General features: G+C 43.3%; 1 protein-coding gene across 1 annotated transcript in view; it reads right to left on the bottom strand.

The window, feature by feature from the left end:
• Positions 1-15,230, bottom strand: part of LOC126088226 (lachesin-like) — a 405,913-nt gene that overhangs the window by 55,010 nt on the left and 335,673 nt on the right. Inside the window, exon 3 of the mRNA XM_049906353.1 lies at positions 2,420-2,535. Coding sequence (XP_049762310.1) covers positions 2,420-2,535 — 116 coding nt within the window. The remainder of the gene's footprint in view (positions 1-2,419; positions 2,536-15,230) is intronic.

Here is a 15,230-nt window from a genome sequence, read left to right as displayed (position 1 = left end):
TCGCTCATTGTCACCCATGAAAATGTGGTCAGTATCGAACGCACCCCTGTAAAGACGCATGTGGGGAAGAAGTACAGTGCCACAACAACTTTGACTGGTGAATGTACCGTATTCAAAGATTTGTAGATAGTAGACCTACGCCTATGCAACATTATGCCTCCCACATAATAACACCTGGATCACCAAAACGATCATGTTCAACAGTATTCAGTTTGATTTACGTGCTCCCATGTCTCACCATATGAGGGTACGTCCAGCATTGTCGAACAGTGCTGGCTGCATCCCCCGCAGGTGCTGTTTTCTCTCATCAGGTGTGCTCCGATCCGCGAGATGTTCACTCGCTTGGTGACCGATAGAGAGGGAGAATAAGTTCTGCACAGCATCCCAGGGTGTGCTGGAGATTGCCAACACTACTCGCCTAATGACATAGTCGTCTGTGCGGCTTGCGTGGCCACCATATACACGCGAAGATATCTCTTAGCCTACAGAATAAGTTTGTCCACTGCAGCTGAGTGGGGATGGAGCAAAATTAGTGCAGCTTTGACAGAGAAAGAAAATAAGAATAAACCCTGTGATATCTACAAGCTGAAGATTAACGTATAAGAGAGGTGTTGCTTAAGTCTAAATTTGTGTCTTTCAGTGTATGTGTATTGACTAATGACGTCAGAAGGGCTTGCCCAATTTAGCAGTGGGGGAATGGGACTCGATCGTGCAACACTCGGACCTTGGGTCAGCTGGCAGACGGCATAGAGCAGAGAACTGCGTCTGTCTGACGAAGGAATGAGTGGCAGTCGTTAACTATCACACGTTACTGACGCAGTTCGGTCTCACTTGCATTAGTGTGGGCGTGCACTCCGACACTTCACAGGGCGAGGTGCAGAGGAAGAATGCTTTTATCTCGGGCATACTGTAGAACAGAACAAAACCTACAAAATAATTCGTATACATCAGTGTCCAACACACATGCGTAATGAAAAAGTACTGAAATTAATGTCATGAGTAAGAGGAAACGTCATTTTGCACCGCCATGATAAAGATATAAAAGGCGTACTGAAGTAATGAAGCTCCCAATCTTTCTTTCTTATTCACATGTGTTGACAACTGGTTAGTTTGGAAAAAAAGTCTTACACAAACCGAGAGGAACTAGATCTGCTAGTTCTTCACTGAGTGCACAGAACAACACACAAGAACAGCAGTGTTGTAAGCAGAAATGTATCCAGACGGACGTAAACGCCATGAATGAAAATACAGTGAATGTCCACGATATCAGTGTTGGAAGGACAATGGAATACTACGCAAAGGATAGAGGGCAAGTCTGCAACGAGCGGAGCGAACGAAATAGATTTTCTGGCAGATGAAACTGTAAGTCATTCAGTGAGGATTTTTTCGCAATTCATTCGGGTAAAAACGAAAATACGATATCTTAAACGGTTCAAGTAATACCTAAAGTGGACAGCTTAGGTGAGTCACACTGTAACCTGTGTCTGTTTGAAACTGCTTAACATATTCAAGCCCCTCTCTCTCTCTCTCTCTCTCTGTCTCCCTCCCCTTCCCCCCTCCTACAATTTACCCTTCATATATCCAAACTAATTATCAGCCTATATTTTAGTATAGTTGTGCCGTACATGTCTTTTCTCCCGGTTCATTATTCCTTATAAGTTATCCTATTTACCTGTCTTCTCTGCAACGCTATTCTGTTACAACACATTTCAAATGCTCCTATTCCTCTTCTTGTATCTACTATTCATCGTCCACTTTCCTATTTGATAAGAGGCTACATATTTTATACAGTGCTACACTCGAGACAGTTACCAGCAGAAAAGACTCACTACCACTTAAATGTATGTGATATCTTAACGTCTCACTCTTTTTCAGATAGGTTTTTCTTGCTATTACTAGTATGAGTTTTAATCCACTTTTACTGCCAAAATAGTAGTGCCCCACTTTCTAATATATTTCCCTCGCAGTCACCAGACGTAATTCGATTACGCCCCATTACCCCTATATTACTTGGGCTGATGTTCGCCCTATTGCCTCTTTTCACGGCGGTACCCAATTTGTACAACTGACGGCAAATTCCTTTGCTGTCTCTGACAGGACTACAATGTTATCACCAAACGCCATGAATGAAAATACAGTGAATGTCCACTTTCATTCTTTTTCCTACAAATCTCCCGGTTTCATTTACAGTTTGCTTATTGTACAGGTTGTCGTACTCCTTCCTCAACTTCTTTCCGTTTTTCATAACATTCAACTCTTCCAGTTTCTCTCTGGCTCCCTCCCTTCGCAGTTACTACCCCCTGTCACGTCCTTCGACTCTCTTAACTACATTCTGGTTCGTGTACAAGGCTATTATGTATCCCTTCTGAACGGCTTACTCTGGTGACAGCAGTCCTGAGACGGCAGAGCGCGTACTTGCCTTGTACTCGCCCAGGTGGTCCACGACGCACGTGAAGCTGACGTCCCTCCCCTGCGTGGCCGTCACGTTGTCCAGTGGCGCCAGGAACACCGGGGCTGGCTCCTCCGCGACCTGCCCTGTAAACACAACAAAATCCGTGAGCCAAATCCACAACAAAGTCCATGCTAGTGGCGCGTTTGCTCCGTTCTCTAACGTTTTCAGACCAGTATCTCAGTTACATCAAGCACAGTTATAAACTCATTGCTGTGTTGGCACCTGAAGGGCACAGAATCCTTGAACTGTTCTCGGATTTCTGGATGGCATCCTTTGTGGTCTAGATGATGGAACTGCTACATCAAGCCAATCGACTAATAGAACCATTGGGGGCTCTAGCTACTTAGTAGGCTGGTAAATGAAGCAGTTTACAGCTCTTTTACGAGGGTGGGGAAATAGAAAACGAAATTGTCGCAACGACAAATTCACCTTATGAAAAAGACAAAACAATTTTGGAAAAAAATCAGTAAAGCTGCAGAGGAATCTCACTGTTAAATTCAGAAAAGACAGCTGATAGGTGCAACAAGTTCACTGAAGTTCTCAATGAGAGGGAGGACTTGTCGATGTATGAGACATAGGGGATCAAGTTATAGAGTTACAGTTTAATGAAACAAGTCTTGTTATCAAATAATCCGGATGGGATACATAACATTTCTTCGGAATTTGTAAAATTAATGGCTCAAGTGGCAATAAACCGAGAGCTGTTGGCAAGCGGGGTGCACTCAGCCCTTGTGAGACAAACGGAGGAAAAAATGGTTCAAATGGCTCTGACCACTATGGGACTTAACATCTGAGGTCATCAGTCCCCAAGAACTTAGAACTACTTAAACCTATCTAACCTAAGGACATCACACACATCCATGCCCGAGGTAGGATTCGAACCTGCGACCGCAACAGTCGCGCGGTTACGGACTGAAGCGCCTAGAGCCGCTCGGCCACCGTGGCTGGCGCAAACTGAGGAGCTACTTGGTGGAGAAATAGCGGCCGGGAGAGCGGTGTGCTGACCACATGCCCCTACATATCCGCATCCAGTGATGCCTGTGGGCTGAGGGTGACACATAGGCCGGTCGGTACTGTTGAGCCTTCATGGCCTGTACGGGCGGAGTTACTTAGTTAAGCTGATCTGTAAACACACTGAGCCTGCAAATGTACCACCAGACTTTCGGAACAGTTTTGCAAACACAGCGGCGAAGATAGCCAGGGTGGTTGATAAGGGCGGGAACTATCTCACAATCAGCTTAACGTCTTGGATACCCAAGTTGAGGATAAAAAATATTGCACAGAAGAATGAAAAAGGATTTGATTGAAGTTCCTCATAATGAGAAACTAGAAGGAGCGATATGTGCAGGGTTATTACAAATGATTGAAGCGATTTCACAGCTCTACAATAACTTTATTATTTGAGATATTTTCACAATGCTTTGCACACACATACAAAAACTCAAAAAGTTTTTTTAGGCATTCACAAATGTTCGATATGTGCCCCTTTAGTAATTCGGCAGATATCAAGCCGATAATCAAGTTCCTCCCACACTCGGCGCAGCATGTCCCCATCAATGAGTTCGAAAGCATCGTTGATGCGAGCTCGCAGTTCTGGCACGTTTCTTGGTAGAGGAGGTTTAAACGCTGAATCTTTCACATAACCCCACAGAAAGAAATCACATGGGGTTAAGTCGGAAGAGCGTGGAGGCCATTACATGAATTGCTGATCATGATCTCCACCACGACCGATCCATCGGTATTCCAATCTCCTGTTTAAGAAATGCCGAACATCATGATGGAAGTGCGGTGGAGCACCACCCTGTTAAAAGATGAAGTCGGCGCTGTCGGTCTCCAGTTGTGGCATGAGCCAATTTTCCGCAGGCTACGCGTGAAACTTGCCCGCACGCGTTCAACCGTTTCTTCGCTCACTGCAGGCCGACCCGTTGATTTCCCCTTACAGAGGCATCCAGAAGCTTTAAAGTGCGCATACCATCGCCGAATGGAGTTAGTAGTCGGTGGATCTTTGTTGAACTTCGTCCTGAAGTGTCGCTGCATTGTTGTGACTGACTTATGTGAGTGCATTTCAAGCACGACATACTCTTTCTCGGCTCCTGTCGCCATTTTGTCTCACTGCGCTCTCGAGCGCTCTGACGGTAGAAACCTGAAGTGCGACTTCAGCCGAACAAAACTTTACGAGTTCTTCTACGTATCTGTAGTGTGTCGTGACCATATGTCAATGAATGGAGCTACAGTGAATTTATGACAGCGCTTCAATCATTTATAATAGCCCTGTATGTTTTTTATCGGCCACTTTCGAGAGGTAAGACTGCCGTCTCAAGATCTTTAAAAGTTTCTGGTTGCACGTCGTGTTCCATAGTGTGTTAATGACTCATGCCATGTTAATATTATCTTTGAGAGTATGTCACACATTCTACACAGGTTTGTGAAAAATGTAATTACAATCTGGTTTGTCTCAAGTCAAAACATACCCAGCTAAATTGCACCTTGTGGAACTTGCAATGTCTACATATGTAGCACTCTTTCGATGCTTGCCAGTTGTTAAAATCCACATTATATAGTGAAAGTGCACATTTAGGGTCATATATTTTAGAACGCCAGTAAGAAAGATTCACTATGTGCGTCACCACAAGTATCAAAGGAGATCTACGCATACAGACACGCGAGGTTCCACAAGATTCAATTCAGTTGTGAATATTTTTAGTTGTGACAAACCTGTTCGTAATTTGTTTAAACAAATTTCCGTGGAATGTGAAACATACTCTCCATTAAAATTTTTAGCAAGTCATGACTAATGAACGCACGGTCTAACATGACGTACAGGCAAAACAAGTTTTTAAGGATCTGAAGATGACATCCTGCCTTTCGAAAGCTGTCAATAAAAACAGTGTTGAACGCGATACCGGCTATAAAAATTTCCTTTAATGGAAGAGAAAGTTGAGAGTCTGTTAGAAGACCATCAGTTTGACTTTGGGAAAGATAAAACGCACAAGAGAGACTGTTCTGACGAACCGTTCGATAATAGAAGCAAGATACAAACAAGAAAACTGAATACCACCAAAACTGAAGACCAAGAGAAACTGTAAATGTACAATAAGGTTCAGAAAACGGTTCAAATGGCTCTGAGCACTATGGGACTTAACTACTGAGGTCATCAGTCCCCTAGAACTTAGAACTAACCTGAGGACATCACACACGCCCATGCCCGAGGCAGGATTCGAACTTACAACCGTAGCGGTCGCGCGGTTCCAGACTGTAGTGCCTAGAACCGCTCGACCACTCCAGCCGGCTGTAAGATAAGGAAAATTGTTTGAAATTATCACGAAAACCAAAAGGAAAAAAATAAAAATGTAAAAGTAATATAAAAGTGCTTGGGCTACAAAAGGTAAATGAGAAGGATGTTGCGTGTCGCCTCTACTATTCAATCTATATCCCGAAGAAGCGACAACAGAAACAAAAGGAATTATAACCCAGGGAGAAAAAAATCAATGATACTCGTGAAATTCGCAGATATCGTTCGTAGCCTCAGAGGACGTGACGAAAATTTCAGGATATTTTAAATGGATTAATCTAAATAGCGCCACAATGGACTAAGAGTAAAGCAAGGAGAAACGAAAGTGATGAGGAGTAGCAGAGGGCAAAAATTGTAGGGGAAGGTAGACATTGGCATATATACAACTAATAACCGAGAGAGTGTATACTCTGCCGTTCTGAGATGAAGAGGTTACCTCAGAAGGATGTATGATTTTAATCAGCATGGTTGGAACTGTCAGCGATTGTACTTGTGATAATTACTTATGAAGAAACAGTCACGATCGCAAAATATCGTTTATTTAGAAGGACCGGTTTCGCCATATACAGTAGGTCATCTTCAGTTTGCTTGCACCATTTGCTGGAGCTGGTGACGTGCTCAGCAGCTGCGTGTCATTTCGGGGTCCGCGGCGTCTCCAGACATGTCTTCACTTGTCATTGGGGCTCATATCGAAGCGGGACTCGTCAAGGCAACTCTGCTCCAGCCAATTAGATTCAAGACCAAAGATGTGTCAGGAGACACCCGGACAGAGGTGGGATTCAACTTGACTGTCGCCCACCATACCGCTCGACAACTACGAGTGATGATAGTCTGGCATGCCATTACTTTTTATAGCAGGACCTCTTTACTTGTCAGCCGGAGCACCTTTACAGTACTGCGATACGTCGACGATATTCTACGCCGCGTTTTGCTTCCCATAATGTCAAGACACCTCAGGCTTACACTTCAACAAGATAATGCCCGCTTGCACACGGTGAAAGTTTCTACTGCTAATCTTCGTTCTTGCTAAACTTACCTAGGCCAGTAAGGTCTCTCCCCAGTAGCGAACATTTGGAGCGTTATGGCTAGCACCCTCCCACGATCTCGGGATTTTGACAATGTAACATGCCAATTAGATAGAATTTGGCACGATATTCCACAGGCGTAAAACAAACAACTCAATCAAGGCCAAGCCGGTTACCTGCCTGATGAAGGCCGATAGGTGGACCAAAGCGTTATTAACTTGCTGAATTTGTAATGCTCTTTGTCTTGTATAAATCCTACAATTTTTCTGAAATTGTAGTCATTTGTTTGCCTGCACTTGTGCATCATGTCTACCGATTTCCGTCCTATTCCGATGATTCCTTCTTGGTGCGTAGTTCCTTTTCTTAATATTAAAGTGTATTTAAAAAAAACTGGATATGCTTATTGTAACAAGTGAGTACATATATCAGTGTGTGGTGCATATGCGTATAAAGGAAAACATTAATAAATATTGCATAAACTGTTCAACTCATAACCATCCAACAAGAGCCGTTGGAATTACATTCACCCAGGAAAAACATACAAAAACTTAACACAGCACTTTAAATCATGGGATAAAATCGCATAATAAATTGCCAAAGGGAATGAAGAAACACATTTGTTTGCATTGGCTTGGTTTTTCTTGTGAACAGTAGCACGTAGTTTAATATAAGAAACGGTAAGTGAGACAAAAGGCACAGCAGCATCATCTCAGTCCAGGAGTCATCGGTGCAAGTCTTAGAATGAGCGGCAGTGAAGAGCGGCACTATGTTTTGCATTGTAAGTGACCGGAAACAGTCCTGGATTCATCAGGGGTGTCCTCAGTGCATGGGAAGTTGTTGTGACACTGGTCTCGTATTCGGGAGGATGGATTTGCTCTGTCCAACCATCCTGTTAAGGGTTATCTGTGGTTTTCTAGATCGCTATGGATTCCCATATACATTGCTGAAGCATCTCCGTAAGACTTCCGTGTTATTCTACTCTACCGATAACAAATCTAGCAGCCCGCCTCTGAATTACTTCGATGTCTTTCTTTAATCCGACCTAGTGCGGAACCCAAACACTCGATCAGTAGTCAAGCGTAAGTCGTCCTAACATCCTACATGGGGTCTCCTTTGCAGATGAACTACACTTTCCCAAAATTCTTCCAATTAACAGAGGTCAACCATTTGCTTTCCCTACAACAATTCTAACATGTTCATTCATTTCATGTCGATTTGCAACGCTACGCCCAGGTATTTAAACGACGTGACTGTTTCAAGTCGGACACTACTAATACTGTATCCTAACATTACGGGTTTGTTTACCCTACTCATCGACATTAACTTACATTTTTCTACATTCAGAGTTAGCTGCCATTCATCATTTATTTATTTTTTTTTTTCATCAGTATACTGACTGGTTTGATGCGGCCCCCCACGAATTCCATTCCTGTGCTAACCTCTTCATCTCAGAGTAGCACTTGCAGCCTACGTCCTCAATTATTTGCTTGACGTATTGCGATCTCTGTCTTCCTCTACAGTTTTTGCCCTCTACAGCTCCCTCTAGTACCATGGAAGTCATTCCCTCATGTCTTAGCAGAAGTCCTATTATCCCGTCCCTTCTCCTTATCAGTGTTTTCCACATATTCCTTTCCTCTCCGATTCTGCGTAGAACCTCCTCATTCCTTACCTTATCAGTCCACCTAATTTTCAACATTCGTCTATAGCACCACATCTCAAATGCTTCGATTCTCTTCTGTTCCGGTTTTCCCACAGTCCATGTTTCACTACCATACAATGCTGTACTCCAGACGTACATCCTCAGAAATTTCTTCCTCAAATTAAAGCCGGTATCTGATATTAGTAGACCTCTCTTGGCCAGACATGCCTTATTTGCCATAGCGAGTCTGCTTTTGATGTCCTCCTTGCTCCGTCTGTCATTGGTTATTTTACTGCCTAGGTAGCAGAATTCCTAAACTTCATTGACTTCGTGACCATCAATCCTGATGTTAAGTTTCTCGCTTTTCTCATTTCTACTACTTCTCATTGCCTTCGTCTTTCTCCGATTTACTCTCAAACCATACTGTGTACTCATTAGACTGTTCATTCCGTTCAGCAGATCATTTAATTCTTCTTCACTTTCACTCAGGATAGCAATGTCATCAGCGAATCGTATCATTGATATCCTTTCACCTTGTATTTTAATTCCACTCCTGAACCTTTCTTTTATTTCCATCATTGCTTCCTCGATGTACAGATTGAAGAGTAGGGGCGAAAGGCTACAGCCTTGTCTTACACCCTTCTTAATACGAGCACTTCGTTCTTGATCCTCCACTCTTATTATTCCCTCTTGGTTGTTGTACATATTGTATATGACCCGTCTCTCCCTACAGCTTACCCCTACTTTTTTCAGAATCTCGAACAGCTTGCACCATTTTATATTGTCGAACGCTTTTTCCAGGTCGACAAATCCTATGAAAGTGTCTTGATTTTTCTTTAGCCTTGCTTCCATTATTAGCCGTAACGTCAGAATTGCCTCTCTCGTCCCTTTACTTTTCCTAAAGCCAAACTGATCGTCACCTAGCGCATTCTCAATTTTCTTTTCCATTCTTCTGTATATTATTCTTATAAGCAGCTTCGATGCATGAGCTGTTAAGCTGATTGTGCGATAATTCTCGCAGTTGTCAGCTCTTTCCATCTTCGGAATTGTTTGGATGATGCTTTTCCGAAAGTCAGATGGTATATCGCCAGACTCATATATTCTACACACCAACGCGAATAGTCGTTTTGTTGCCACTTCCCCCAATGATTTTAGAAATTCTGATGGAATGTTATCTATCCCTTCTGCCTTATTTGACCGTAAGTCCTCCAAAGCTCTTTTAAATTCCGCTTCTAATACTGGATCCCCTATCTCGTCTAAATCGACTCCTGTTCCTTCTTCTATCACATCAGACAAATCTTCACCCTCATAGAGGCTTTCAATGTATTCTTTCCACCTATCTGATCTCTCCTTTGCATTTAACAGTGGAATTCCCGTTGCACTCTTAATGTTACCACCGTTGCTTTTAATGTCACCAAAGGTTGTTTTGACTTTCCTGTATGCTGAGTCTGTCCTTCCGACAATCATATCTTTTTCGATATCTTCACATTTTTCCTGCAGCCATTTCGTCTTAGCTTCCCTGCACTTCCTATTTATTTCATTCCTCAGCGACTTGTATTTCTGTATTCCTGATTTTCCCGGAACATGTTTGTACTTCCTCCTTTCATCAATCAACTGAAGTATTTCTTCTGCTATCCATGGTTTCTTCGCAGCTGCCTTCTTTGTACCTATGTTTTCCTTCCCAACTTCTGTGATGGCCCTTTTTAGAGATGTCCATTCCTTTTCAACTGTACTGCCTACTGCGCTATTCCTTACTGCTGTATCTATGGCGTTAGAGATTTTCAAACGTATCTCGTCATTCCTTAGTACTTCCGTATCCCACTTCTTTGCGTATTGATTCTTCCTGACTAATGTCGTGAACTTCAGCCTACTCTTTATCACTACTATATTGTGATCTGAGTCTATATCTGCTCCTGGGTACGCCATACAATCCAGTATCTGATTTCGGAATCTCTGTCTGACCATGATGTAATCTAATTGAAATCTTCCCGTATCTCCCGGCCTTTTCAAAGTATACCTCCTCCTCTTGTGGTTCTTGAACAGGGTATTCGCTGTTACTAGCTGAAAGTTATTACAGAACTCAATTAGTCTTTCTCCTCTTTCATTCCTTGTCCCAAGCCCATATTTTCCTGTAACCTTTTCTTCTACTCCTTCCCCTACAACTGCATTCCAGTCGCCCATGACTATTAGATTTTCGTCCCCCTTTACATACTGCATTACCCTTTCAATATCCTCATACACTTTCTCTATCTCTTCATCTTCAGCTTGCGACGTCGGCATATATACCTGAACTATCGTTGTCGGTGTTGGTCTGCTATCGATTCTGATTAGAACAACCCGGTCACTGAACTGTTCACAGTAACACACCCTCTGCCCTACCTTCCTATTCATAACGAATCCTACTCCTGTTATACCATTTTCTGCTGCTGTTGATATTACCCGATACTCATCTGACCCGAAATCCTTGTCTTCCTTCCACCCCCTACTATATCTAGATTGAGCCTTTGCATTTCCCTTTTCAGATTTTCTAGTTTCCCTACCACGTTCAAGCTTCTGACATTCCACGCCCCGACTCGTAGAACGTTATCCTTTCGTAGATTTTTCAATCTTTTTCTCATGGTAACCTCCCCCTTGGCAGTCCCCTCTCGGAGATCCGAATGGGGGACTATTACGGAATCTTTTGCCAATGGAGAGACCATCATGACACTTCTTCAAATACAGGTCACATGTCCAGTTCATACGAACTAGAAATTCTCCGTAAGATACCTTGTATGCTCCTGCAGTCACTCCTATTCGATAACTTCCCGTACACCACAGCATTATCAGCAAACAATCACACATTACCATGTCCGCAAGATCAATCATGTAGACAGAAAATAACAGCTGCCGTGTCACACTTCCTTGTGACACATCTGACGACAGCCGGCCGGTGTGGCCATGCGGTGCTAGGCGCTTCAGTCCGGAACCACGCGACCGCTACGGTCGCAGGTTCGAATCCTGCCTCGGGCATGGGTGTGTGTGATGTCCTTAGGTTAGTTAGGTTTAAGTAGTTCTAAGTTCTAGGGGACTTATGACCTCAGATGTTAAGTCTCATAGTGCTCAGAGCCATTTGAACCATTTGAACATCTGACGACACCCTTGTCTCTTATGAAAACTCGCCGTCGAGGGCGACGTACTGGGTTCTATTACCCAAAAAGTCCTCGAGCCACTCACATATATGGGGACCTATTATATAGGCTTTTTACCTTAATTAACAGTGTGCAATGAAGCACCTGTCTAATGCTTTCCGGAAATCTAGAAATATGGAATCTGTCCTTTACCCGTAGTTCGCAGTGTATCGTGTGAGGGGAGGGCGTGCGGAGTTTCGCACGAGCAATACTTTCAAAAACCATGTAAATTCTTGGCCATAAGCTTCTCAGTCTCAAGAAAATGTATTGTATTCCAGCTGAGAATACGTTCAAGGATTGTGCAGCAAACCGATGTCAGGAATATTGGTCTGTAATTTTGCGGGTCGGTTTTTTGGCCCTTCTCATAAGTAGGAGCGATATGCGCCTTTTTGCTGTCGTTTGAAACTTTGAGTTGGGCGAGGGATTTGCGATAAACGAAAGCTAAGTAGAGGGCCAGTACCGTAGAGTACTCTTTGTTGAACCAATTTGGGATACCATCCGGACCTGGCGACTTATTTGTTTTCAGCTGTTTATATTTATTGTTTCTCTACGTCAGGGATGCTTTTTACTATGCCGTCTATGCGAGGGTCTGTTCGATGGTCAAACGAGGGTTGGTGTGTACGCTTCTTCTGCGTGAATGATTTCTTAAACGCGACATTTAACGCTTCGGTTTCGGTTTGCAGTCTTCAACTCCCACACCAGATTCGTCAACAAGTGACTGATGGAAGTCTTAGACCCGTTTAGCGATTTTGCATAGAACCAGAATTTTCTCGTGTTCTCCGCTATCTCTTTTGCTAACGTACTACGATGGTAGCAGTTCCATGCTTCGCGTATCGATCTTTTCACAGGCGCGTGAATCTCTACTAACATTTGCCTTCCGTCATTTGTGCGTTTCCTTTTGCACCGTGACTGCAACAGACTCTGCTTCCTCAACATCTTCAGAATTTCGTTGTTAAACTATTTTAGGTCTTTCCGGTCCTTAATCCACTTACTAGACACATAGTTCTCCAGACCATGATTTTCAATCTTCTTAAACTTTGTCCACAATTCCTGTACGTCCATCTTTCTGGCAGTAAGTGATGTCAGATCACTCTTTAAGTGAGATGATCACAACCATTTATCTACTATCGCTATCAGACACATTCTCCTAGCTTTGTTGTCTGATTTATTAACTTTCGTAAATAATAGTTGCTATAATGACATCATAATCACTAATCGCCGTCTTTATACTGATGCTGTTGAGACGGTCCCCCTGGGATGGTGCTTCCATGTCTATTGATAGGAGCTAGTACAGCGACGAGTTTAACTGCATTTTGTTGGCCCCAGCCACATCCTCAAGATTCTTTGTGTACGATACTACCTTTCAGGCTCATGCAAACTACAGTGTTTTCGCCTTAGTCTTTAACAGTGTCTCGTACCTAACGCTTATCTGATGCCTGCGATGACCACAGGCTAAGACTTCATTGCAATACGCAAACGTGATCGTGCTGTTCCGAAGTTTATCCAATATCATTACCCGCAAGACAGTGCTCTCACAACTATTTCGAATATCCGATATCAGCGAACTACAGTCAAGGTAGAGGCATTACGAACAATAGCGTGTTCTTTTAAATCAACCTGTTAGTGAACTGCTTTCGGGGGATGAAGATACTCGCGTCCTCGGCACTCCTTAAACCGCACGTATCACCTGGGAGGTGCTAAACGAGTATCAGAGCTGCCAGCCAGACTTATCTTCTACAGGTCTCCTGGCTTAAACATGAACGCGAAGCCACTTCACAACGGTTCTTCTCACATCCAACCAACCAGTCACCTGAGCCACAACATTCGAATTTTACATATCAGTGTTGAAGGGCTCAGCCGATCTAAATCACAACATCTCTCTCGTATGCTACTCGAAAACAATGTGGATGTGGTACTCATTCAAGAAACTCATATAGATAACGAGCAAAGACTGTATACAAGAGGACGTGTAGCTGGCTACGAAGTCCTGAGAGCTACATTCCACCAGACCTACGGCTGTGCTACCTGTATACGCAGTAGCACTGAAAATGCGGATCTGATAACCCCGTGAAAAATATTGAGGCTGTCTCAATAAAAATTGAAGATGTTACTGTAACAAATGTCTACAGGCCTCCGTCAGATAACTGGCCAGCTAATGCTCTTCCCGTTTCCTCGCATCCAACTGTATATATTGGCGAATTCAACAGCCATCACAGGAATTGGAAATACAGTGATACTGACGAAAATGGCGAGAACCTAGCAAACTGGGCTGAACATAACAACCTTAGCCTAGTTTTTGACTCGAAGGACAAGGGAACATTTAAATCTGCAGCCTGGAACAAGGATTCCAACTATGACCTATGTTTTGTAACGCAGGACTTCCTGGGACAACCTCTACATACAGTCCTTGGAGGTTTCCCAAAAAGCCAACACCGGCCTGTAATTCTAGATGTACGAATTCAGATTCCTGTAATCATATCAATGCCTAGGCCAAGATGGACCTTCAGGAAAGCAGAATCGACTAAATTCTCCAAAGAACTTGATAAAGTGATGAGATGTATCCCCCAATAAGTGAAAATAATGAAAGATTCGTCAGGGCAGTTTCAACACAGCAAAAAAATAAATGCCTATAGGATTCCGGAGATAATATATCCGACGCTGGAGTTATAACTGCGAAGAAATGTACTCGTATCAGTCCTATTTAACAACCAATGACAACGGAACTGCTACGGAACTCCTAAAACACTTTGATAAAGATCGTAAAGAGTGCTGGAAGCAAAAAACGGAGAGTCTGGATTTTAAGAGGTCAAGCAGAGAGGCGTGGAGCATCATGAGAAAACTAGGAGGAATTCGACTACCCACCCGAAAAGATACTGCAGTAACACAAGACCACATTGCAAAAAGAATAAGTTCTCTCTACCAAGTACCCCCACACAAGCCACACACAAGAATGGTTAAGAAAGAGACGCTTAGAAGCCTGAAGCAGAAGGCACCCAACAAATCAGACTTCAATGTTGATAAGATCACTGCAGCAATCAAAGAAATGAAAAAAGCCAGAGCTCCAGGATTTGATGGAATACACCCAGAGTCTATCATCAATGTGTGAAACAGGACTCGTAAATGGCTTGCAAGTTTCTTCACCGATATTATGCTGTTAGGGAACATTCCAAGAGCTTTAAAAAGAACAAAAATCATAGCTATGCTGAAGCCAGGCAAACCAGCGAACAAACCTGATAGCTATCGCCCAATCGCCCTCCTGAGCTGCTCCTACAAGCTTTTGGACAGAGTCATCGTCAACCGAATGGGTCCAAAGATTCATGAACTTATTCCCATCGAACAGGCAGGATTCAGCTGCGCAGACCAAGTGCTCAGCTTGACTACACACATAGAAGCTAGATTCCAACGTCGCCTTAAAACATCAGTCGCTTTTATTGATCTTACAGCTACCTACGATACAGTATGGAAACAAGAACTCTTGCACAAACTCGCCAGTGTCGTACACTGCCAAACCACAATCAGGCTCATAAACAACATGCTGTCTAAGAGATACTACCAAGTAATGCTTGGCAAGCTACTAAGCAGACAGAAGAAGGGGCTCAATTTTGGCACCAATCCTTTTCAACTTGTATACATCTGACCTCCCTGAAACAGAGCC

The sequence above is a fragment of the Schistocerca cancellata genome, chromosome 6, assembly GCF_023864275.1.
Source record: "Schistocerca cancellata isolate TAMUIC-IGC-003103 chromosome 6, iqSchCanc2.1, whole genome shotgun sequence".
NCBI lineage: Eukaryota > Metazoa > Arthropoda > Insecta > Orthoptera > Acrididae > Schistocerca > Schistocerca cancellata.
Note: the sequence above shows the minus strand (reverse complement) of the source record. Positions and strands in the feature narration are given on the sequence as shown.